This window comes from Pantherophis guttatus, chromosome 3 (assembly GCF_059756535.1).
Source record: "Pantherophis guttatus breed Tessera chromosome 3, ASM5975653v1, whole genome shotgun sequence".
NCBI lineage: Eukaryota > Metazoa > Chordata > Lepidosauria > Squamata > Colubridae > Pantherophis > Pantherophis guttatus.
This window is the reverse complement of record NC_142065.1, coordinates 200,401,314-200,414,469: the sequence shown is the minus strand read 5'-3', so window position 1 is coordinate 200,414,469 and position 13,156 is coordinate 200,401,314. Positions and strand designations below refer to the sequence as shown.

At 40.8% G+C, this 13,156-nt stretch overlaps 1 protein-coding gene across 1 annotated transcript in view; it reads right to left on the bottom strand.

The window, feature by feature from the left end:
- FER1L6 (fer-1 like family member 6) overlaps positions 1–13,156 on the bottom strand; it is a 129,054-nt gene that overhangs the window by 92,520 nt on the left and 23,378 nt on the right. Inside the window, exons 4-8 of the mRNA XM_087890886.1 lie at positions 8,751–8,805; positions 8,025–8,156; positions 6,618–6,680; positions 3,847–3,925; positions 1,080–1,236 (exon numbers count right to left, since the gene is read on the bottom strand). Coding sequence (XP_087747012.1) covers positions 1,080–1,236; positions 3,847–3,925; positions 6,618–6,680; positions 8,025–8,156; positions 8,751–8,805 — 486 coding nt within the window. The remainder of the gene's footprint in view (positions 1–1,079; positions 1,237–3,846; positions 3,926–6,617; positions 6,681–8,024; positions 8,157–8,750; positions 8,806–13,156) is intronic.

Here is a 13,156-nt window from a genome sequence, read left to right as displayed (position 1 = left end):
TGGCATCAGCTGGCTATATCGGGACGCTGGAAGCCACAGCCACTCGGTCTTGGAGGGGTTGAGTCTAAGTCTATACTTAGACTTACACACCGCTTCACAGTGCTTTATAGCCCTCTCTAAGCAGTTTACAGAGTCAACATATTGCCTCCCAACAAACTGGGTCCTCATTTTATCAACCTCAGGAGGATGGAAGGCTGAGGCAGGTCAGGATTGAACTCCTGGCAGTAGGCAGAGTTAGCTTGCAATACTGCATTCTAACCACTGAGCCACCATGACTCAGGAAACACAAAAGATGTGCTAATTCTGCTTTATTGTAAGGCTCCATTAATGGAACCTTGCAATCTGAATGTACAAATTTCTTGTTGTCACTGTCATTGGAAGGCTGAGTCCACCATGAGCCAGTGAGAACTGAACTGCTGGCAGTCGGCAAAATTAGCCTGCAGTACTGCATTCTAACCACTGTGCCACCATAGCAAATTTAAGATGTGTAGACTTCAACTTCCAGAGTTCCCCAGTCAGCACTGTGCGGTCTACACATCTTAAAGTTGCAACGGTTGAGAAATACTATGCTAAAGACATCATTCACACAAGTAATGGTGGACAGGCATTAATGAATTCCAAAAGCAAACAGAGGGCCCTCTGTTCAAATTATGACCGTGACTTGAAAGAGTTTGAATTCCTTTTAGTGCAGATCCATTCCTGCCTCTCATGCTTGCTGTTTAAATTTAAATATAAATTGCCAGTCTGAATGCCTCCAATCTAGCAAGGAATGATCAAAATTATCTCAGAATGGGAGTGAAAATGAAATGCATGATACGTATTTTAGCATCTTTATTTTACCCAAATGCAACCATCAAAGCTTCTCTCCATAAAATCCCAAGAATTCTGCAGCAATTAAGACTGCTGTTTCCCAAGGAACTCTTTAATCAAAAGCAAACCACTGTAGCTAAGATAGATTTTGCCAAGCACCACCTAAGACCCATGTTATTCCTGCAGGATTTCCATTATTTTGCACGGCAGCTGCCTCCTTTTTATAGAAGCTGAGAGCCAGCTGGAGAAGAAGGGAAGGGATGTCATACTTCTCTATCTGCTCTTCGGCATCACTTCCTTTCTGAACTGCTTGGATCGTGTCTCCTTTCCCTGCCACACTGATATCACATTTCAGATATCCCTTGATTCCTGTCTTAATGTCCGCTGGATTCGTGAGAACGGCCCATTTGTCACAGAACTGATGACCTGGAAAAACATACACATGAGAACAGCATCCAGCAGTGGGTTTGAGATCCTTGCTAAAAGGATTCTAGCAAGGCAGAATCTGTTTTCCTTGTTACCTTCTGGGAGGAGATATCCGAAGCAAAACATCCAGATTCGGTCACAGTTTTGATCCATATAATCAACCTTGTCAACTCTCAAACTTCCTTTTTCTGAGGAAGCTTGAGAGCACACACACATTATTTATATGTCTGGGTGTATGTGCATATATGTGTATTTGTGTGTATGTATGTATGTATGTGTATGTATACACACACACACACACACACACACACACACATATATATACATACATACCAAATTTATATTTCGCTGATAAAGAAATAAAGGGAAACTAGTATAGATCTATTTCAAACTATTTAGCTCTCATCAGCTAGCCATACCCTTACTCGGATTCGAAGATCTTACTTGGGCTGCCTGCATGTTAGGCAGTTGTATTAAGCTCTGAGCCACACGTTCTCCTCCTTTCATCAGTTTGAGCCAGGGGAGAGATTAAGTGTTTTTCTATCGAGACACCTGGTCTACCCCAGCATGTGGGAGGGAGCATATTGCATCCCTTTCGCCTTTCAGCTCCAATCCAGGAGCCCTCAAGCAGCCCTCAGGGAAATATAAATTTGGTATAAAGTGGTTTGTCGTGAATGCGACTGCTTGAGGGCTCCTGGATTGGAGCTGAAAGGCGAAAGGGATGCAGTATGCTCCCTCCCACATGCTGGGGTAGACCAGGTGTCTCGATAGAAAAACATTTAATACACACACACACACACACACACACAAACTGTTTCCCCGGAAATAGGACCCAACCGGAAAATAACCTAGCATGATTTTTCAGGATATTCGTAATATACCCCCAAAATAAGCCCCAGTTTGATTGTCAGCCAGATGGGTGCATTTAGTACCGTATTTCCCCCAAAATAAGACCTAACCAGAAAATAAGCCCTAATTTTCATTTTTATTATTTTTATTATTCATTATTTCTATGCCGCCCACTCTCCGAGGACTCTGGGCAGCTTACACCAAAGACAGTATACTAAATAGCATATTGTCCCCAACAATCTGGATCCTCATTTTACCCACCTCGGAAGGATGGAAGGCTGAGTCAACCTTGAGCCGGTGAGATTTGATCCGCTGATCTGCTGAACTAGCAGTCAGCTGAAGTAGCTGCAGTACTGTACTCTAACCACTGTGCCACCTTGGCTCATAATCTTTTGGAGTCTTTTGGAGCAAAAATTAATATAAGATCCAGTCTCATATGTGTGTGTGTATGTGTGTAATATATATATATATATATTGTGGGTATGTGTGTTATGTATGTGTACACTTTTGAGAGCAGACAACAGAATTTCATTTTTAATGTGTGCCAGTGTGCCCACAGTAAAAAAATGTCAATAAAGATTGTCTGTCTGTCTGTCTGTCTGTCTGTCTGTCTGTCTGTCTGTCTGTCTATCTATCTATCTATCTATCTATCTATCTATCTATCTATCTATCTATCTATCAGCTTGGCAAGAAAAATATGCAATTAAGCTCCCCTTTTTTCCCTGGCTACCCTCTGTTATCAGTCAATGTCCAATGAGAAGTTCTCAGGTTGTTGAGGAAACAGCCCCATGGGACTTAATCCCATGGAAACCCACTGTCCTGCACCTTTCTCTCCAAGAGATGTCATCCGGGCCGCATGTGGGCGATCTCCTGTTTTATCATTATCCAGGAAAGATTCCAAGGAACCAGTGTATAGTATTCACCAGGTGCTTGATCTTTGCTGCAGTCATTGCCTCCAATTACATGGAGACATCTTCAATTGACATATCTCCCCCAGAAGTCAAGAAATGATATTAAATCTCATTGTGAACTTATGAGCTCGAAGAAACCAATCTTTGTAATTCTGTTTCTGAAGGTTTATGATCACTTTTGGGTTAATTGCAATGTGTTCAAATATTCTGCCTATGGATATTGTCCTTTCTTACATCAGGTTGGTGCCAATTTTCAAACTTTTAACATAGCAAAAGTTGTGATCCAAATTTGTGCACTCTCAGGGGAAACCTTAACATAGGTAAAGGTTCCTCTCGCACATATGTGCTAGTTGTTCCTGACTCTAGGGGGCGGTGCTCATCTCCGTTTCAAAGCCGAAGAGCCAGCGCTGTCCGAAGACATCTCCATGGTCATGTGGCCGGCATGACTAAATGCCAAAGGTGCACAGAACGCTGTTACCTTCCCACCAAAGGTGGTCCCTATTTTTCTATTTGCATTTTTTATGTGCTTTCAAACTTCTAGGTTGACAGAAGCTGGGAGAAGTAACAGGAGCTCACCCCATTACACGGCACTAGGGATTCGAACCGCTGAACTGCCAACCTTTGGATTGACAAGCTCAGCGTCTTAGCCACTGAGCTACCGCGTCCCTTTTAACCTTAACATAGATGGTTCAATATGATCCGTGAATACGCAATATTTACACAATACAGAAGTGGGTTGCTTTGTTTGCTTTTTATTTTAATTGCAAGTTAAGTGAATTAACCTTGAGGTGCAACAGTTAAGCAGAAAAAACTACTTAACAAAAAGAATTGCTGAAAATATCTTGCTTACCTGGTTCATTGTAAACAGTTCCCAAATCTACTTTGAAGGAGCCAATCAATAAACTTTTTAGAAGTTTGTTATGCATAACCTGTGAAGGAAGACATGAAAAGTTTGTCCATCTATCTACCTATCTCTCTCTCTCTATCTCTCTCTCTATCCATCCATCATCTTGTTTGTCCATCCATCCATCCATCCATTCCCTATCTTCTATCATCTATCTATCTATCTATCTATCTATCTATCTATCTATCTATCTATCTATCTATCTATCATCTTCTGTCTATCATCTATGTATTTATCTATCTTAGTGTGCTACCTCAATCGCTAATGCAATTTTACCCAAAGAAGTTACAGTTATGGAGAATAAACATTTTTATTACCGTGTTTCCCTGAAAATAAGATCTTGTCTTATATTTTTTTGAACCCTGAAATAAGCGCTTGGCCTTATTGCCATGTGCTCAAAAGCCCAATTGGTCTTATTATCAGGGGATGTCTTATTTTGGGGGAAATAGGGTAAATGAAAGTTTAGTTCCTTCTCTAACATTTGAACTTTCCAAAAGCAGAAGAACCAGAGTAGTGATTTGTTCTTGGAATAAATATTCATGGGCCTCTCTGTTAATCATTCTATAGTATAGGGATGGTGGAAAATAAATTGAATTTAAATCTATCTAATTTAATATTTTCCAGGCAAAGTACAAACAAAACAATTGAAATGCTTTTTAAAAAAATCTCAATGTCATTCAATTAGGGTCAATTAGTAATTAGGGAAAATTACTATTCAAAATTACTATTCTATTCAAATATTCATTAAATTAATGTATACATTGTATTTTATTTTGGAAAAATGACTATAATATCTTATATACAATATCTCCAGGTAAATAGATGTTTTAAAAATATCAAATTTGGTGCAACATATTTCACAGATCTGAAGATATAACACAACACTGGAAGAAACTGAAATTTTGTTCATTGCTAATGTAATTCAGCTGTTCTTTTATTTTGACGAGATCTTTTAATCTTGCAGATTCCTCTGTGTTTTACCCTTTCTTGCCATTTTAACCCCTTGCCATAATTCATTCTGGGCAGAGGTGTTTGCAGGACATGGTCAAAAAAGTCACGATGATATCTCTGTTGTTGCAATCGAAGTGCCATCCATTTGTTACCTTAACAATAGGCTGAGCCTTGATCTCATAATTGTGGCTTTTTGACTGCTTCCTGCAGTCACCTCTGATTCTATAAGAAATGTCACAAGGGCCACTAAAGGGAATGAGATTGTTCATATTTTCTATCAATACAGTAGAATCAATCAATCAGTGAATCCTGTAAAAGCTCCAGACCAGGAGTGTCAAACTTGATTTCATTGAGGGCCACATCAAGGTTGTGTTTTACCACCAATGGTGGACATGTCTACAAGCCCAGAACTATTGGAGTAAGATAAAAGTTTGGCTCATGGAGATTACAGGAGTCAGTTTTCAACTGAGACCAGAGGTCTACTTGCTAGGAATAAACCCTGGGGGCATAAGGAAAACAGACTGGTACCTTTTCATACACATTACCACTGCGGCTAGAATTGCATATGCGCAACTTTGGAAAGGGAAGGAAGTACCATCGGATCAGATGATTATCAACAAAATTTTGTGGTGTGCAGAATGTGATAGATTAACATATATACTTAAAGATAGACAAGAATCAATTTTCAATCAAAGCTGGGATAAATGGTACCAATGGATAGAAGTAAAAATGTCATGAGGTAGATGTTAGGGAAGCATGTAGCATACATATATAAGTAGCAAGCTAAATATAAATAAGGGAACATTAGATATAAGAAGATTAACAAATGCAAGATGCAGTATAATAAACCAAATTGAAGCTGTAGTATGATGATATGTAATGCTATTTAGAAACTGTATATATATGGGGGTTGAATCAACCTCAGTCGTATGTATGTGATTGTGTTTCGTTATAGTCTTTATTCTGTTTTATATTTCTAATTTATAATAAAATTTTATATAAAAAAGGTTGTGTTTGACCTCAGGGGGTGGGCCTGGATAGGATGGGTGTGGCCCTCTGCCAGCAAAAATGGAGCTTGGGGAATGTGTGTGGCAACCCAGGATCCCATTTTCGGCCAGGATGGCCTCCTGCAGCCCTCTGCCAATGAAAACAGAGCTCGAGGTGGGGGTGAGGGGCAGCTGTGTGCTCTGTTTTCGCTGGCACAGAGCTGCAGGAGGCTGTCCTGGCCATAAATGGAGCCTGGGAGAGCTGCGTGCGGCCCTCCCAAGCTCCGTTTTCTCTGGCAGAAGCACTGCGGGTCAGTCCTTTGCTGTTTCCAGGGTGGTCCTACGGGCCAGATCTAAGCAGCCTGGGGGCTGGGTTTGGCCCACAGGCCTTGAGTTTGACACCTCTGCTCCAGACCCTTTGATTCTGCAAACAAGTTAAAGTTACAACAGTGTCAGAAAAGAGGCATGAATTTTGGATGCTGGCTGTCAAGTTGTCTTATTTCCTAAAAAATAGGCCTGACCTTGACAGCCCAAACTTAAATGTTGATTTAAATGTGCAATGTAAAAGAAAGGAACCCAATAGAAAATAGACTGGAGAAGAAAATAGATTATTCCAATTAGAAATAAAGTTAAAGAGGCAGGGTTTAAGAATACCTGAGCTTTGTATTAACATAAAGTAGTCCTGTCAATTTTTAATTTTTATAAGTACAAGCCATCTCTCTCCTACAGAACCATTTTCAAACAAGAAATGAACTGTCTGCCCACGATGTGTATACTTACAGAGATGTTGATAATTTTGTCAAACAGATGAACTTGGGGCCCAGTGAAATCAAATAGAAAATACTGAGAAGGGGGAGAAAAACCAAAGAAATAAGTATGACAGAATTTAGAAGAGTATCTTTAGATCTTTTATCTTTAAATTTTTCCACAAAGGATAACATGAGAGAATCACATAGGGGGAAAAAATAATTCCAACTTCTCCATCACTGTTGTTCTCATCCAGCTGAGAGGCAACCTTTATTGTTATCATCTTAATTATTACAGAATTGATTTCTGCTTTCTGAATTTTTTTTCACTTGAACCCTAAATTAAATGATAAGTCCGTGATGGCGAACCTATGGCACGGGTGCCACAGGTGGCACACGGAGCCATATCTATGGGCACGCGAGCATTGCCCTACTTCAGTCCAGCATGCATGTGCACGCTGGCCAGGTGATTTTCAGGCCTTCTGGGCCCACTGGAAGTCGGGAAACGGCTGTTTCTGGGCCTCCGGAGGGCCTCTGGCGGGGTGGGGAAGGCTGTTTTCTCCTTCCCCAGGCTCCTAGAAAGGCTCTGGAGCCTGGGGAGGGCAAAAAAATGGGCCTACCGGGCCCACCGGGCCTTCACATGCCAAACGTGGGGGGAGAGTGGGGGGGTCATGCATGCATGCATGGGGGGATGGGGTGCATTGAATTATGGGTGTGGACACGCGCGCACGCAATCCCCCCCACTACCCCTGCTTTTGGCACACAATGGCAAAAATGTTAGCCATCACTGTGATAAGTCCTTCTCTTAAAGGAAAAAAATCTGAGAACTGAAGTTTAGTGAAACTCTTAACAACATTTTTAATATGTTTACGCTGCAGGTTCATTTGCAAGATATCATGGAATTTGCAGTTAGCCCTTGATGCTGGTTGCTTAGTGTCATTCAAAATTACAAATGACAATCCCCAGGGTTATGTACAACCCAGATTTAAAGTTTTGAACATTACTCCCCATCCCCACGGTCACATGATATGACTTTTTTTGCTGGAAAAAGGTCTTTAATTCTAATTTCTGACAAAAATTGCCCATTGCGGATAATAGATTCACTTAGTAATTGCAGCCTTTGCTTAACGAGCAAGGTGTTCGCTTAACAACCATTGCAAAAAAAAAAAAAAGTAATAAAATCAAGTATGGTCATGTGGTGACCTGCTTAATGACTGACAACCATAATTCCAGACTCAATTACAGACGTAAGTTGAGGACTACCTGTATTCTGCTGTAATGCCCGTATCACTCTAATATACCCCCAAATGGGGAAGATCCCTTCAACAGGTGGCAGAGCTGGCCTTTTAACCATTTTATTCATTTTACTAAAAAAAACAAAACAGAAAGCAAACCAGCGTGGACATCTGTGTTTTCTAACCACTCAGCTCAGTTTACATACTTCATTATAAAATGGTGTATTGGTTCCTTCTTTGACTGTAGTCTGCTTCTTTTCATCCCCAATTTCTATAATCACCACCGGATCTATATTCTCACCAACGAGCTGCCGTGCTTCAATGATGGTTATGGCAATCTGAAAGAACGCAATGCAAATTTGACTCAAAATCTTTCAGATGGGAAAGACCAGGTGCACATGTGAATAGCAAAAGCGCTTAGCAATAGCACTTAGACTTATATACCGCTTCACAGTGCTTTTACAGCCCTCTCTAAGTGGTATACAGAGTCAGCATATTTCCCCCAACAATCTGGGTCCTCATTTTACCCACCTTGGAAGGATGGAAGGCTGAGTCAACCTTGAGCCTGGTGAGATTTGAACTGCCAAATTGCAGGTAGCCTGCAGTCAGCAAAGTAGCCTGCAGTACTGCATTCTAACCACTACGTCACCATGATGGCGTCAGTGAAGCTTCAAAAAAGCTGCTTTATTGCTAAAAGCCTATGTACAGGACTCTTCTCAATTACCGTAATACTCAGCACCTGGTAAGAGTTAGCTAAAGATCAATAGCACTCAAGGGGAGGTTAGACTTAGTTTGCTTGTTGCTACGTAGGGATTCTAGGCTGATCCTTCTTTTTCACTCCACCTCCAGGTTCTGCCGTTCCTCCTTCTGCCAAACCGAAAGGGATGTTCAGTTCCTTGACCTAAGATGCTGGCCATCATTTTGTACCTTACCTGATAATTCTGGGTCTTCAGTTCTGTTTCATGGATCTTCAACTGCAGCTTGGCTCTGTTTCCATTTCAGAAGATAAAGACAGGACTCAATCTTCAGAAGCTACATTTTACATTGTTAACAAGTCTAATGCCATTTAATTTGTCCATTTTCATACTTAGGCATAGGGCTTACTTAAAATTGCAAGTTATTCAGAGAACTATTAGGACATAGGCAATAATCCAAGTTCCAAAATTAAAGCATTTATGGCCCTAGTTCCAGAGGTGGTACTCAGCAGGTTCTGACCAGTTCTGGAGAACCGGTAGCGGAAATTTTGAGTAGTTCGGAGAACCGGTAAATACCACCTCTGACTGGCCCCATCCCCATCTATTCTCTGCCTCCTGAGTCCCAGCTGATTGGGAGGAAATGGGGATTTTGCAGTAACCTTCCCCTGGAGTGGGGAAGGAATGGAGATATTACAGTATCCTTCTCTTGTCATGCCCACCAAGCCACGTCCACAGAATTGGTAGTAAAAAAATTTGAATCCCACTACTGCCTGGTTCACATATATTGCTCTAAGCATGGTTGTTAGGAGAAGCAATTTTGGTCTGGTTCATGTATAGCAAAAATGTTCAGTTCACTCAAAATGCCAAGCCAAAGCCAAGACTAAATTTTCAAGTTCACTCCCAAAAGAGCTAGGAACAATCTCTTCCTGAACCTTTGGGAGCCTGATGTAAAGGGCATTAAATAATACCAGCAATTATGAGGTTTGATGGCTTCATATGTTATACAACATTGGAGAGAAACCATCATTTCATAACAATGTCAGGTTTCAGCATTCAAAAGATCCTGTGTTCAGTCAGTTGGAGAACTTTAATCAGCATTGGAGAAAATGGCAATTAATCATTACTATACATGGTGCATCTAGATGACCTTCTGTATTAAAGAATACTATCATCCTCAAGATGATTTAATATGGAGGACAAACAAGAGAGTGCTCTGTTAGTCTTTTCCCAGGAGCATAAATAAAGCCATCCATTCTAGGAGCAAAATGCTGGAAGGACTTCTGTTTTTAGAACCGGACAGCCCAAACATTTTACTTAGAATGAGTGTTTAGTATATGTTCATCTATGAAGTCTGCAGTGACTGAGTTTGCACAACATACTCTAGGCTAAAATGTTGTATAAATCAGACCTTCACAGAAAGCTAGAAGAATGTTTCCTTCCTTCCTTCCTTCCTTCCTTCCTTCCTTCCTTCCTTCCTTCCTTCCTTCCTTCCTTCCTTCCTTCCTCCTTTCAACTCTCCTCTCTTCCCCTTCCCTTTCCGCTTGCCTCCTTCCTTCCTTCCTTCCTTCCATCCATCCATCCTCCTCTCCTCATCACTCCTCTCTTCCCCTTCCCTTTCCACATGCCTCCTTCCTTCCATCCATCCATCCTCCTCTCCTCATCTCTCCTCTCTTCCCCTTCCCTTTCCCCTTGCCTCCTTCCTTCCTTCTTCCTTCCTTTCTTTCTTCCTTCCTTCCTTCCTTCCTCCTCTCAACCCTCCTCTCTTCCCCTTCCCTTTCCGCTTACCTCCTTCCTTCCTTCCTTCCTCCTCTCCTCATCTCTCTTCCCCTTCCCTTTCCCCTTGCCTCCTTCCTTCCTTCCATCCATCCAGCCTCCTCTCCTCTCTCCTCTCTTCCCCTTCCCTTTCCCCTTGCCTCCTTCCTTCCTTCCTTCCTTCCTTCCTTCCTTCCTTCCTTCCTTCCTTCCTCCTTCTTTCCTATCAACTGGGAACACAAAGTTTTAATTATGAATGGAAGAGCTAAGATGTATATTGAAAAATTGGTATCATCTATGCCATTGTGGGTATATATGAAAGTAGGAATTACTGATAGCAGGTTAGTGATGCTTGCATTCAGCACAGTATTTATTTATTTATTTAATTTAATTTAATTTATATGCCGCCCTATCTCCAACGGACTCAGGACGGCTCACAACAATAAAATCCACAATAACCACAGTACAAAGTTAAAATACCTAATTAAACCAGATAAAAGTTAAAAACCCATATAAAACCCATCAGTCCGGGCCTTTCTGGTTAGGTCTTATTCTTGGAGAAATACAGTACTAAATGTGCCCATGTAGCTGACAACCTTAACTGGGGTTTATTTGGGGGGAAGGACTTATAATGGATAATGGAAAAGAGATTTTGAAAGTATCATGGATATTCTGAATAAATGTCATCCAAGTGAAAAATTCCAATAGAGGAGAATATATATATCTAGCTCATGGTTACTCTCTGAACTTGGTTGTTTGCTTGCCCTCCCAGTGTTAGTGGAATGTGGGTTTTTCTGTGGTAATTCCTTGATTAGGATATTGTTTTCTGCTTAATTGTTTGCTGGGTATTAATCCCTGCTTATCTGGGTGTTGGCTGCTGGAGATAATGTGCTCTGGTCTTTTTGTTTCCTTATTAGCATTTTATTGTTGCTATTTGGGGTGGTGTGTAAATATGGTTTATTTTTATGAGTTGATTGATGGCTTATTTTGGTGAATTGCAAGCTTCTGGAACTCCTTTAGTATTTTCGGATTTAGCTTGATCTAGGATAGTCACAATTTCACAGCTGAATACAGTTGAGTCTGTCCATGTGTTGTGAGATTAAGGAGTTTCCATGATATCTTCTGGCTACTAATTGGTGTTTATGGATGTGCTCCGATAATCTTCTCCTTGACTGTCCTACCTAGTACCCATGTTTCCCCGAAAATAAGACTGGGTCTTATAATAATTTTTGTTCCAAAAGACGCATTGGGGCTTATTTTCTGGTTAGGTCTTATTCTTGGAGAAATACAGTACTAAATGTGCCCATGTGGCTGACAACCTTAACTCGGGTTTATTTTGGGGGAAGGGTTTATATTACGAGCATCCTAAAAAAATCATGCTAGGGCTTATTTTCTGGTTGGGTTTTATTTTCGGAGAAACAGGATAGCTGTTACCGTCTTTACATAGTATGTTGTAAATGTATGTCTCCTATTTTTTTCTTCTTGGGCTACTGGGCTTTTTGGTTTACTTAAGATGTTTTAGGAGCTTTAGTTGGCTTGTGTGCCACAGAGTAATGTCATGTGGTTGTAATAGTCTGTTGGTTGGTTCTGAGATGTTCTTGATGTATAGTAGTGTCACCCTTTTCATAGCTCGTGTTGGTTGTTCTGTAGCAGGCTGAGTGATGAGGCACTGAGAAGAATTGTTCTGCCAGATAATACAAATGAATGGGATGGAAACAGATTGATTGGGCCCTTCACAGATGCAAGGATGTTTCATGAATATCTATTTTGAAAAAAGCCTGCTTGCTCTGAATACTTGGTTTTAGCATATACTTTTTCTTATACACACATGGCTAAGGAATTAAACAATTGCAGTGATTCACTTAACAAATGTGGCAAGAAAAGTTGTAAAATGTGGCAAAATTCACTTAACAAATTTCTCACTTAGCAACATAAATTTTGGGTTCAAATGTGATTGTAAATTGAGGACTACCTGTATTAATTTCAGAACAGGCACAGAAAAGGTGGGCAATAAAGTTATTCTATGTCTAAGTTCTAAGTCTAATGAATGAATGAATAAACTATTTGCCTTACTCAGAAGCTTTGAGTAATATTCATCCAGTGGTGAAATGTAAAATTTATTACTACCAGTTCTGTGGGCGTGGCTTGGTGGTGGGGGTAATGTGACTGGGTGGGCGTGGCCAACTTTTTTTTTTTCCTTTTAAAAGCATTTTTTATACAACCCTTAAGAGGTTGCAGAAAAAAATGCTTTTAGAAGCCTCTGATGATCAGGCAACTCAGCTGGGAACGCCTGATTGTCAGAGGCTTTTAAAGGCATTTTTTTTTTCTACAACCTCTTCTACAACCTTCGAAGAGGTTGCAGAAAAAAATGCTTTTAAAAGCCTCTGACGATCCCAGCTGAGCCGCGCAATCATCAGAGGCTGTTTTTTTTTACTTTTAAAAGCATTTTTTTCAGCCGAAGAGGTTGTAGAAAAAATGCTTTTAAAAGTAAAAAAAACAGCCTCTGATGATCGCGCAGCTCAGCTGGGCATGGGGGGGTGCAGGGATTTTTGCTACCAGTTCTCCAAACCACCCGCCGCCATCACTACCAGATCAGGTGATCCAGTCCGAACCAGGAGCATTTCACCCCTGCATTCATCCCTGTTTGCTCAGTTACTCTTAAGAGAATACTTGGGAATACTGTCTACTCTTCCCCATTCATTGGTCACAACAATGGTGGTGGGTACTCCCAATACAGGTACGACCTCAATTGAGCCCAACATTTCTGTTGTTAAGTGAGATATTTGTTAAGTGAGTTTTGCCCCGTTTTATAACCTTCCTTGCCACAGCAGTTAAGGGAATCACTGCAGTTAATCGATGAGTAACCCGGTCGTTAAGTGAATCTGGCTTCC